The 14079-nt window shown below is 37.7% G+C and overlaps 1 protein-coding gene across 1 annotated transcript in view; it reads right to left on the bottom strand.

Annotated features, from left to right (window-relative positions):
- DOK7 (docking protein 7) overlaps window positions 1-14079 on the bottom strand; it is a 78583-nt gene that overhangs the window by 22135 nt on the left and 42369 nt on the right. Inside the window, 1 exon segment of the mRNA XM_055794897.1 lies at window positions 3044-3086. Within this exon segment, the coding sequence (XP_055650872.1) occupies window positions 3044-3086 (43 nt within the window).

Below are 14079 nucleotides of genomic sequence, written 5' to 3'. Positions count from 1 at the left end.
ATGCACAAGACAGCTGCTCACCACCCACTGACCAATGCCCAGGCAGTTCTTGAGCAACAACCCCCGGGCCCAGGCTAAACACCCAAATTTATATACCGAACATGCCATCCCATGGTATGGAATACCTCTGTGGCTGGTTCAGGTCAGCTGTCCTGGCTGTGTCCCCTCCCAGTTTGTTGTGCCCCTCCAGCCCTTTCACTGACAGGGCCTGAGAAACTGAAAAGTCCTTGACTTAGCATAAGCATTACCCAGCAACAACCAAAAACATCCATGTGCTATCAGCATTGTTCTCACACCAAAACAAAACACAGCACTGCACCAGCTACGAAGAAGGAAGTTAACTCCATCCCAGCCAAAACCAGGACAGTCCCAGGAGAACTTCTCAGACTAAATGTACTAAACCTACACTCTGCCTCCAGAATCCAGCAGTCTCAGAAATCAGGAAATCTGAATCAGATTTTTGAACCTCTGACCTGTCTTGGTATTTTGGCCCATAATAACCATAAATGCAGTCTGCTATGCTTAAGAGCAGGCATCCCCACATCATATAACTCCAAAAAATCCCTTACCTTGATCTGTAGTACAAAACTATGGTAACAATAGGAACTTTCCTCCTACAAATGCAAGTATTCTATTCAGTCTCTCTTCCCAAACAAACTTTACAAAGCTATTTATAACAAATGCAACCAACTTATTTAAACGAGAATTAAATGATTCACCCCAACTTGTTTTTTTCCACCTAGTAATACAATTCAGAATTGTTGCCACATTTATGAACACTTTCAGCTTGCCATTAGAATTGGACACATTGCTCTGAAGTTGCTGAGTCTATTGCACAGCATACACAAGTAACAGTAGAAAAAGAATATCATCACCCACATTCACTACCAATAAACTGAAAAGTATTTAAATAATTGATCCTGACTCTTTAAATCCAGTTCTTGCTGCAGAACTGAGGCATTCAAAAGCAAAAACATTGCACAGGAAATGTGGGCACCTATAGCACTGGAAGAAGTGAGTTTGCATTCGTACAGTGTATTTGAATGAAAATACAATGCAATACTTTCTGTGATAAAAAAAGAAAAGTGTTTATGACTAAGTGGACCACCACACTAGCAAGCATTATAACTGTATATTGGGTCATTGTATAATCATTCATGCTAGTAGAGGTATCTTGCCATGTACATGTGCAAGACAGGTTTTGAAAGTAACCTCAAATTAGTGTGCCCTTATATTATCCTTAACAATGGATTAAAAGATCATAATAGAAAAACATAGAAAACTTATAATACTGTTCCTTTAGTCCAACAGAAAGCTTCTAATGCTGTTCCTTCAGTCCAACAGAACTATTTGAGTAACTGCTCAGCACCCAAGGACCTTTAGTTAATGGCTTGGATTAAACATGGTGGAAGCAAAGTACTCAAAGGCTACAGTGTTATTTTGAAAGCTTTGCAACATCAAGTTCAATTATACTTGAAATGTTCACTTATACAGAAAACAATACTTTAACATGAAATATCTGAGGATAATAAAAGTGCAATGAGACAGAGAAAACATGGGTTTCTTTTGTATTCTGAAAAATAGTGTAGTATTGAAGAATAAAGTTCGAAGGTATGCAAGAATATTTGAGAGATGAAACCCCACAAAGATAAAAACTAAAAACTTCAGTCACTGGCTTTAGATGCTGTATTTGCGTGAAGCATTTATACTTATTCCAACAAGTATTCAGTTCTTTTCATCAACAGTATTTTCCTAGCGTACCAGACATGAAAACCCAGTCACTCAAATTTCCCCAGTCCTGTATCTTCCCTTTCTGTCCTGTATTTCTACATTCCCAATTTGCTTAATGATAGCTTTTTTCAAAACAGCTAACTCATTCATCTGCATGAATAGCCTGAGATTAAGGTTTTGCCAGGTATTGTTTGCATCCACAATTAATTTGCCACTGAAATTAACACAGCAATTATGTTGTGACCACAACACAGCTATAAACCCAAGTTCCCCTGTATTTATACACATGTGAATCATAAATGCTCTGGTTTCCCTGGGTTGATTAGAGTACTAGAAAGTTGAGCACCAGAAGGAAAGATAAAATTAGAGTTAATGGTCCAATTTGTGCTTCTACTTACACCTCTACAAATCAAAAGCAATTCTGCTGACTCTAGTGGAATAAGTAGGAACAAGATCTGCTAAATGATTCCAGATTTTTCTCCTGCTAGGACAGGCAAAGGAGTAGCATTACTTATAACCTTCTCCAGATATACCTCCTGATCCTAAGTATCATACTGGATTTGTTCACACAAGTATCTATCAGGTATACTTCACATTATTCACCAAGATTTTTAAAAGTAATAATGAAACCCAGGCACAAAGAGCTGTACTGTGTCTATTGGAAGCAGGCAACCTGAGGAATGTAATGGATCTGCTGAATTATCAGGTAAATAATTTAAGGAATATAAAGATTTTGAAGATACTAAACAACTTATTTGCACAATGAAAAGATAGTCAGCATATTACTTTTGCCTATAATCTTTCCAGACCAGATACTCAGCTTCCTCCTGTTACTGATTTTGTTGGTCATTAACTAGTTCCACTGACAAGACAGAAGCATCTCCATGTTGGCTCTGGTAAGAATCCATTCCAGTGGTTTTGTGTTATTTAAAAAACTAGGTGCACACACTGAACATACAAATCGAATTTTCCCTTCATGTTAGTATAGCCTAGGAAGAACACTTTCTTGACGTTCTTCAACTATGTAAGTAGAAAAAGCACTAAACAACTTTGTATAGAAAGTGACAACTTTGAACCTCTTCAAATTACAAAAGGGAAAAATAAATATATTAATCTTTGCAACTTAAGATGCTACAGATTACAATGTATTCCATAATTTTCATTCATGAATTGCAGCAGCAAAACCAACCACAAACAAGGTACTTCTCAACATAGTCTTTAGTTCAGCTTCCATAAATCTTCTGTTTCTTTTGTCACAATTTGAGACTTAAACATTATTCTTTAACAAATCAAGTAACTAAATGGCTCCTACCTGGTATAGCTGGTAAGACTCCAGACTGTAATATTGCTGTTCCCTAAAGAAAACAGAAAATTTTAGAATGAAAAAACTTCATAAGAAATAGAAACTTCACAACATATAAGGAGAATGGCAAAGAAATCATCATCACAAAAACTTAACAAATGGTTTTAAAATCCAGGACAGACGCAATGGTGCTCAGACACAAAGGTGTTCAAAACGTGTAAGTTGCAAAACATTTGTGCACCTTATAAAAGTTAACTAACTTGGCTTTGGAAGCTTTGCAACAACTGTAGCAGGCACAGTGAAGCTTAGCCCTATTGAAGCCATCCTGAATTAAGCAGCAAAAAGCAAGAAAATTCAATATTCAGAGGAAGATGATATCAAGTTGGAATAACAGGACTAACAGATGTATATTAAAAGCCTATATTTGCTTAAAATGATAGATGCTTTGAATGGACTGAAGCCTGGTGTGCTTTTGACTCAGCTCCATAAACCGAGATAGAGCTTAAATTGACTCCAGACTGCCTCAAATATCACCTGTACATCAGGGTATTTCTAGAAGAGCTTTTTGCCATCTCAGATGTTTCATGGGTTTTTGTACCACAGTGGTACAATGGCAGCTGGGGCACATCAAAGCAGTCAGGCATAAATACCAGTGCCCATTCACACTTAAGCGTAAGTGTGTTCCAAAACACGCTGCAGGCCAAGTTTCTGCCCAGCTTATACTATCTATGTCATTCAAAGCTGGTCTGGGCGACACTCTGGCTTTTCCATCTCCAGATGGTATCAACACTGCTCCTGCACATCAACATCAAGTTATGCTGCAGTCAGTCTGGTCTGTGCTACTGACCACCACTCTCCTAAAGAGATCTCTTTTATTTCTGCAATCTTGGTGAGAAGAAGAATTCATCATCATGATCCTTTCTTTTTCATAAAGAAACATGTCTTCTGGACTTTGAAGTGGAAAAACATTATATACCTGTTGGAGTTGAGCAATAATACTGCTCAGTTCCAAAACAATAAAATTCCATTTTGTATTGACACCTGACAGTAATTTTCTTCACCTAAAGGCACAGACTTGTGACCTGTGATAACTGCCTGTTTCCTGCGCCTTCTGACAAAGTGGTGGCTTTTCAGACACACTTAAAACTTCATATATACATTACATATATCTTCCCCTTATACAGGCAGCATGTTGACTTCCCAAAATTTTTCAATAGAAGCCAAAATAGATTATTTATGTAGATTATCCATGTAGAAGTTCAAGTCATACTACAGGCAAACTTATTATGATATAAAGCTCATTACAAGTGACCCTCACAAAAAATTGTCAGAGCTAGCAACTAGATCCAACTTGAGTTAAAGTTATATGGAAAGGCTTTTTTTGGCTTTCCTGTACCTTGAAATGAACCAGAAAAAGATTAGGAAAGATTAGACTGATTCTGTTTCAGCCAATAAAACATACATTAAAATAGTTTACTTGGATCAATTGCGGAAGAGCAAGTTGGCTTTTTTTTATATACTGTTTTAAAATCTGCAACACAGAATAACTTTCAATAGGGGAATAACAGATCCTATTGCAAACATGGAATCTACAGCTTCAGTATTTCCTTGAGCTTTTGTGCTAGCTGTATATTTTAATATATAATACACTGAATTTGAGCAACTGTTTAAAGTAGAACAGAGGGGGAGGAAATCAGAAACATGACCAAGATTTCATGGAAGAGAAAAAACATCCCACAGCATTTCAAAAATAGATTATTGTATTAATTTAACCATAGTGAATGTTATTTGTTTCTATAGTTACTGTGTGACACCACAGAAGTTGCTGCTTTCATTTGGGGAATACGCAGAAGTTTCTGCACAGATAAAGGACAGAGGACTTTGGAGTCCATTACAAGCAGCATTCTGTATATTTAGGTAACAATATTTTTCCATTACAGTAGAATTTCTACGAATTTTTTGCAACTACTGTTTATAGCAGAATTGGAAAATGCTTTTTCATGCCCCCAGTAACTTGTTAGGAGTTTACTGATATAGAATACCAAAAAATAATTTCCCTGACTCGTTATGTCTATGGATGTAAAGCACATTATGCTGCCTCTGAAGGTAGCATCTACTAGCTTACTTAATGCAATAGAAAGTGGCAGACTTCAGTGTCGAAATGCATAAAAATCAGCTCTTGCTAATAAGAAAGAATCTCACCATTTTCTGGCAACTTTTTTGCTTCCAAAACCAAAAAGTTTGGGGGGGCTTTTTTGTAACTTTTGCAGTATGGGGGCCAAACTGTGTATTACTTAGTTCACAAAGTCAAACAAAAATTGGTTTGGGAGGGGAAAAATAATTATCCTCCTCACCTTTGCCTCTAGATTCATTAATCTGCACAGCCTGGCTGTCATTCAGGGCATAGGCTTGTTGCATGAAACTAGATAGCAAGTTGGAAAAATATTTTTAACTCTCTTTCCATAAATGCATTACACATCAGAATATCTGAAATTGTGGGAAAAACACGGATAGAAATAAAGGGTAGAAAGCAGAAAACCCTAAAGGAGACCGAAAGCTCTTTGAAGAAAAAATGGCATTTTGGTTCTTTGTTTATACATAATCCCCCACAAAGAAGTCCTCTTTCATCATTACAGAGGTTACAAGCAACAGTAATGCAAAGAAACAAAGAATAAACTGCATAGTTTTATACTGATTGGTTTTCTTCTCACCTCATAGTAAAGTTGTTATCTGCAAAATAGCATACGGTCCTCCTAGCTACACAGCTCTGCTCCCCATGTAAATTCAAGCTATAACTACCTGATTTACTTGCAAATCACGTTTTGCTGTTTTTCCCTGTCTCAGCGTTGCACAAGTACAGCTCTTCTGCAAGAATGAGGACTGAAAAGTCGGCAATGCCAAACAGTTAAAAACATTTCAGTCACAGATAATTTTTTTTTGGTGATATGCTACTTAATGCAAGTTAAAATCAGTCACCATGGCTTTCTGATCTCTGAATATGAGTGAGAATTTAAACCATCATTTGCCTTTTATGCATCATATATGTACGGAAATAACTGAAAAATAAAGACAAATAATTTTGTTAACATAGGTACAGTTTGTTCAACAGTGGAGTCCTATTCCATGCCTGGAACTCCTAGTCATTTTTATAAAATAAATTCTAAAATGTTTTTCATAAAAATGTACAAGTTAGGTAAGATGAGAAAATTTATAAAGGCTAGACAGTATCAAATAAATATACTTTCAAAATAATTGTTTGAGGATTAGATTATAATTGACAAAGAAAGATGCAAAAAGGCCAACAGAAGTTTGATGTGTGACATTACATCAGATGTGGGACACTGATAAAATATTGTCGAAGTTATAGGGACTAGATGAAGGACAACAAATAACTAAAAGAATCAGTGTGATTACATAAAAAAATCAATCTGAGACAATAAAAAAAATAAAATCAGTCTTTTGTTATCAAGTAGTTTTTCTAGTCTGTAAGATTGTTGTCTTCATTTCCATTTCAATAAATCATATTCTATTCTTTCTGCAACTCTGAGGCCTCCTGCTGCAATCCTCTCTAAGGCAGAGGCTTCGCTAATGCAATGGCTACTACTAAGGCAATTCAGTGGAAAGAATGGTACCAGAGACTTAAAAGCTTTTTTTTTAATTCTGCCAGACTGCTTTTGTCAAATATGCTTTTGTCTGTAGGAGAAACTTTTTAAATTATTATGGCATAATGTACAAATGTAAAACGTATGGTTTTCAAATGCAAAGTATAATACATATCTCAACCTACTCTATGATTACATCAAAGAAAAAACAGAGTAAGTGACCCCACTCAACATGCTTTTCTTATGCCTGCTATGATATTCAGGCTATAACTAACAGAGTATCTAAATCCTGTGTATCTCATAATATTACTCATGAATATAAGTTAAATATATTTTAATATTTATTTTCATATCTATATTTATATCTAATATTTATATAAATTTCATATAATTAAAATATAATTAAAATAATAATTAATAAAAATAATGTAGGTTCTTTTATCTGTGACCCAAGAGCTGAGTGCTGAAGTATGTGATGCATGGTTGTTAGTTCAAACAACCTCACCACTAGAACACCCACAGTAAACGGATATGTACCACTTGTATATCACACATCATGAAGTATGTGTCCAGGGCTATTTTAACTCTGGTAGTGATCTGGCTGCTGTCAGATGGCATTCATTTTTTATTTTCTGCTTCCAAATATCCTGAGCAGGGTTTCAATGATAGATGTTAGGAGAACCCACTAGTCTGATACACTGGATCATTATTCATGGATTAGCTCTGTTGCCCTAAACAGCTAAACAGAACCTAAGACTTGGCATTTATTTCTGTGTGTGCAAATAATCATCGTAGTGCATAATCCTTTTTACAATCAAAATGGGATTTTCCCCCTCGCCCCCTATATATATTTGGTATATCATTGTCTTTCACCTTTAAGTTTAATCTTATTTCATTCAAAGTTTCATTCACTTTAAATTTCATGAAACATACGATTTATCAGATCAGTTCTCATTTTCAAAAAATTATCAGACACAAGTACTGTCCCACATTAAGAAAACTATGCCTACCTTTCTCTATATACTCAACTCACTTCCTGTGGACTACAGACCCAACCCTGCTCTGCTGCTGCTAATGGCAGTTTTAGTCGTTGGGCACAAGATCAGCCCCAAAGTCCAGATTTTCCAGTATAAGCTGCACATCAAGAAGCAAAGATTCTGTACTGCTCCATTTCCTGGTTTTGGAAGAAGTTTTGCCAGATTCACAGTAACAAAAGGCATCACAACTGCCTTGTACACTCATCTCTGTGCTGTAAAAAGGAACCAGGAGCTTGCAAGTCAGATGGACAGATAAGAAAGAAGAAAAATATTGTCTGAAGACTAATCCCTCCCATTACTGACTCTAAGGGTAGGAACTGATATATAACTGTTCCATAGAAAACGTGTATTTTCAAAGAACCAAAAAAATTTTGTTTTGTATCTTTCCTCCTAAAAAGGAGGAAACCACGCTTCCAAGAAAAAATAGATCACCTTCTGTAGATTGTAAGGCTAAGCTGGGCTCCATCATCACTGGCAAGAGGAATGAAATGCCATTTGCCTGATAACTGTCAACATTTCAGACACACCTCATCAGTCACAGCTTATGTAATTCTCTTTGTGTATCTTTAGAAAGAAAGCTTTTCTTTCTGCTCATCTAAGTTTGCCAGCTTTTTATAGCTTCGTTATTCTGAACCTAGTAAGAGTTAGAGTTCTCAGCACAGGAAAGACATAGACTTGTGGGAGCGAGTCCAGAGAGGGGCCACGAAGATGATCAGAGGGCTGGAGCACCTCTCCGGTGAGGAAAGGCTGAGAGAGTTGGGGTTGTTCAGCTTGGAGAAGAGAAGGCTGCATTTCTTATATATACATATATATATAGATATATATATAGGAAGAGACCTTATAGCAGCCTTTCAATACGTAAAGGGGGCTCATAAAAAAGATGGGGACAGACTTTTTAGCAGGGCTTGTTGTGGTATGATCACAAGTAATGTTTTAAACTAAAAGAGGGTAGATTCAGACTGGATTAAGAGACAAATGCTTACAGTGAGGGTGGTGAAACGCTGGAACAGGTTCCCCAGAGAAGCAGTAGGTGTCCATCCTTGGAAACATTCGAGGTCAAGTTGGACAGACCTCTGAGCAACCTGATCTAGTGGAAGATGTCCCTGCTTATTGCAGGGGAGGTGGACTAGATGACCTTTAAAGATCCCTTGCAACCCCAACTATTCTATGATTCTGTGACTTTTAGGTGTCATTTGCTTTGGGCTAAGCACATGCATGAAATTTTGCCACAGTCTGGGTGCTCAGACAGGAAGAAAGGCTCAACTTAAATGAGAGGCTCCCAGATTCTTCTTGTTATGAAAGAGGAATTCATACTCAACAGTAATAGAAGCAACTATTTGCACTGTGAGATTTTTATTCAGCACATACCAGAAATGCACTCAGAAAACAGAGAGGATGGATTGCAGCATTGGTTGGCTGCTTAATATTCACGGAGAATATGATCTAGATTTTTTTTCTCCTCTCTGTTTATTTTAGGGCTATTATGCAGTATCAAGGTCATGCAAAACACCCCGTTTTTCAAGAGAAAACCATCAAAATCATGACTCAATATCCAGAGGATGGTCCCTGAAAAGCAGAAACTGTGAAGCAGACTAACAACGAGCAAACACTCTCATGCCTGCTATAGACAGCTGGTGGCCCTTCATCACAATCCTTCCAACTGCTTCATGCAGTTTGTATGTAGAGGGAGGCAGCAAATTACAGTTACATTATATAGTTTATAACAATAGTATCTTGAACTGTCAGAAACTTCACAAAGGAGCAAAGGACCCAATGAGAAATCATGAATAAAGATTTTGAAATCAGCATCACAAAACCAGAAGTGTCAATTGCCTTTAGAAAATGGAAAAGTCTTGAACATGTCCAAAGTTATGCAAAGCCCAGATATTTAAGCAAAAAGAAAACAGTCCCTAATGAAACTGACAGCTAAGGTACTTTCCTCATGAGGATTAAAAACTATGACTTATTCTTGGTGCAAATAACCAAAGAAGTTTAAAGCTGGAATGCTTAGGCTGCCACAGGGGGAAAAAAAAACCACAAAAACAAAACCAAAAACAAACAAATGAAAAAAAAAAAACCACAAAAAACCCCAAACAAACAACAAACAAATAAAAAAAAACCCCACAACAACCAAAAAAAAAAATAAATCCAAGTTCCCAGGAAAGGTCAAGAAATACAGATACATGGAGCAACCTTTAAAGGTCATCTGCTTTGATGGGCTGGTTCACAACGCCTAGTAGTTAGTTGATCAAGTCCTGAACAAAAGATACAAAACTATTCAACTCTGCCATCCTTTGTAACATCTCCAAACGAAACAATCTCCTGTCCATGGCATGCTTCAGGTGTGGGGCTCCAATTTCAGCCACAAACTTCTGATTACTCAGCTTCATCTGTTGCAAGCCAACTGGCGGCTTACAGAAAGATTGCTGAAGTCAGTTCAGAAACATCTCGGTTTGCTCAGCCAACCCCAAACATCAGCTATTTTTCTAAGCATGAAGCTGGTGATTTCAGTGGCACTAGCAAGCCATGCTCTGCCTCACATTAAAATACACGTCCTAAAACCTGTGGGATAATCACAGCTCAACTCACATACAAGCTGCAGGCGTTATTTAAACAAGAATCAAAGGCATTGTTTAGTTCCAGTCCAGATTTGTGTACCCATCTTCTCTCTCATGTTTTTACAGAGGAACTCTTCTGCTATGATTTTGGCATGCTTCTGTTGAGAGAGGCCCTCCTTCTTCTTGCTGTGGACTTCCCAGCCACCTGCAGCCACGAGCCCTTCGTCACCCAATCCCGAACATGACCACTGGCATCAGAACACAACCATTAGTTCTGAAAATGACACACCTTGCCTTTAGCATGCTCTGAAAGTGTCCACTCAAAGAAGAGAAAGAAAAGCTGGGCTGAGTCCTCTGCCACAGCTACCACAAAAGCCAGTACCTGGATCCAGCTGCACAGCCTCCACCCTGAGATAAAAGCCATCTCCAGCTGCCAGCTAGCAGTGACGGCCCTGCAATTCGGGTGGTGGGAGGCTCAGTAACAATGCTGAAGGGTCAATTTTCAAGCTCTGCGATGAATAACATATGGGCATGGGGAAGCTGACACAGCAACAAGGCACATGATTTGCTCTTGTCCTTTGCTTTTCAAAACCAAAAATTGCTCTAGAATGACTTCATACCAAAGAGCCACACTAGGAGTGTGCTGAACAACTGGGCTGTAATGCAATTACATGGTCACATATCATTTTTTCCACAGGACATCTGCCTCATTCACTGCATGAGAGGGACATGTGTGGGTGAAATCAAGATGGCATGAGCAACTGTAAATCTGTCAATTCCTTAACAGTGAGGGGCTTAACTTTTCAACCTAAATAACATCCTTTTAACATCACATACATATCTCATTATGTACAAAAGTATTGAGACAGAATTCTAGAGGAAACAGCTATGCAATACCATCCAATGCATATAAAATACCCGGTGTAAACACATCAGTGATGTGTTTGTTCTGAAGCACTACTGCAAGTCAAGTTTGCATACTTCCTAGACAAAAAAAAAAAGCCAAGAGCACGTACAACAGGCACAAAGCAATAAGACTCATTCCAAGTAGACAGCAAAGTCTGAAGGCACACAACACCAAGCCATTGTAAACTGTACTAACACCAGTATCAGCCAGACAGTTTGTGGTTACAGAGAAATGCCCAAAACCACAACAACTTAAGAAACATCTGCCACCTCCCTCAAGCATAGATTTTGGGTTTGTCTTACAATTTTTTAAACTAATTTCATAAGGTTTCAGTTTTTCATGGGTCTTCAAAAAATTGCTATGATTGTTCCAGACCAACAAGATGCATCTGTGAATTTGAAAATCTGTCCTACTTAACCACAGGTAAAAATTAGCAGTACTGTTTTCCGTACAGGGAGAAGCACTTCATTATTGCATGGATGTTTTGTAAGGATAGATACAGTGATGAGCTGTGGAGAGAGATACTGCCATTGCAAACCCTCTAGGTAGATCTGTATAAGCAACTCAAATGAAAAGGCGGACGTGAATTATTATGAATATTGCTGAACAGATGATCTCATTAAGCTTCCTGAGAGACCTCACAGCACAAAGACGCTGGAACATAATCAGAACACATTTCACTCCCAGTTGATGATACAGGAGGTCTTCCATAGCAGGAGCCAGGACCAGGCTGAGGAATTCAGCTAGTCAGAAGAAATGCCTAGCAGACGTAGCAAATTGGCTCCAAGACCAGTTTTAATTCAACATATTTGATAAACACGGGCATAAATAGTGCAGGAGTTAGAAGGGAAGAACTAAAAACAATTCTTCATGAAAAATAGAAACACCATATGCAAATGTCATAGGGTATATTCATCAAACTTGAACAACTAGGGCACAGCATCTCCTGATTTCAGAGCACAGAACCCTGAACAAATACACCTGTGAACTGGTGCTAGATACACAATAAAATGTATTAACACTAGCCTTCACTGCCTCTTCTTTCACCAAATGTATCTCATAACAATCATTCTGTCATTCAGGAGATGAAAGAGTCCTTACACAATTGCCATTAAAATACGCCATCAGAAATAAAACCCTTTTTTCTCCAATGAGAGGTCTAAGATCCAAGGCAGATACCCCTGATATAATCTGAAGTTCTGCATATCACATATTCTTAGGGCCAAAATAAAGATGGCCAGTTTGTCCAGGTAATAAGAAGCGGCTACATTGTTTCCCCTAACTCCTTGGCTGAGCTGTCATGATTTAGAGTAGCAGAAGGTCTGTTCTGGAATTTTATGAAAAGGAACAATTTTTAACTTAAGCATAAGATATCCAGCAGATTTTATGATTCAAGATAGCGTTGCCAACTTTTTAGAGATGTCTTCATTGCAACATTACATTCCCTTTTCCGAGCCTTATTCAGCTAGGCTCCTTTTAGTTAAACCACCTCTCCTAAGGTACATACAGAAACTCCAGTTATAGTGCTTAAGCAGAAGAGTTCAAACAAACATTCCTCCTGACTGTTGAAGGTTCAGCAGTGCACCCACAGCATTGCTTTAACCAATCACATTTTCACAGGTGAACACATGTATAATAGTGTATACAGCAGCTTTAGCTGTGTTTCTGTTTTAGAAATGGTAAGGCCTTTATGAATAGATACATGTTTACGTAGACTAAAAATCAACATTAACTGTAATAGGTTATATATTTGTGTTCTTACAGAAAGACAGTAAAATTGCAGACATCTGTGCCTATAAACTTATTTTAACATGAAAAGACTATTTTAAACTAAATTAGCTCCAATAACTGGGGAAAACATCTTTCCTATTTACGCCAAAAAATTTTTTTTCTTGCTTTTTTAAATAAATACCGGCACTTCTGAAGTCCTATCAAGTGCAACAGAAACAAAGTAATGTACACAAAGAGGCTTCAATTCCATGTATTCTGGTTTATATTCCATGTATTCCAATTTCCAACAGGGGGTAGCATTACACTACTACAAGAACAGCTGATATTTAAAATACACTCAGTTTCCCCACATTTGCTAGTCTGAGCTTCCTTGTACAAGAGATCTGTTAATTTCCACTCATTCTGCACCAAGTGAAAACCACTCAAGGCAGAGACTCCAGCAAAACTACTGTACCACTGAAAATAAGGCTCAAATGGAGCCCAAACACATATGCGTAACAGCAGACTTGACTCTACTGTACAGATAATAAGCAGGGTGGAGTTCTCATCTCATTCTTGCTCAGCACATAAAAGAAACAGGAGAGGCAAAGTGCACGTACACTGGATGCAACATCTCACACGATCCATTTCTTTTGCATTTTAAAGTTCACAAGAGTAACTGTGCCACCACTGAGCATCTCAGCACTGCACAAGTACCTGTGAAATTAGGAGGGCTTGACAAATGGGAAGTGGTGTTATACATTTTCTTAAAATAGCACATCCCGGTAGATACAGCAGAGTTCTGCTGCAGTAGGAGCATCAGCCCATTTCAAGTTTTTAAGTCAACATAAAGTACTGTTTAGCAGGAAACTTGGAGAGACTGAAAACAAATGAAAAAGGCAATCATTAACATATACACATATGCACACATGTACTCACAAAGGGATTCAAATAGTCTCGCTCTTTTGATCAGCAAAGGAGCAATTTACAGCAAATTTACACCGGGAAGAGACATGTAAGACAAAAGGTCCAATAATCCATTCATTTCCTGACACAGACAATCCTTCCCTGATGAGGAAAAGGGGATGAGCTTCAATCAACATACATAAGAGACATTTTACACTTCTCACTGAAAAACAGCTTTTATGCCACTGTGCTGAGAAGTAGCCTAACTTATCACAATTGTTCTTGTCAAAAAGCTTCTGATTAACAGAAAATTAATTCCACCATT

The sequence above is a fragment of the Falco peregrinus genome, chromosome 2 (assembly GCF_023634155.1).
Source record: "Falco peregrinus isolate bFalPer1 chromosome 2, bFalPer1.pri, whole genome shotgun sequence".
NCBI lineage: Eukaryota > Metazoa > Chordata > Aves > Falconiformes > Falconidae > Falco > Falco peregrinus.
The sequence above is the reverse complement of the archived record's forward strand: the minus strand, read 5'-3'. Positions and strand labels throughout refer to the sequence as shown.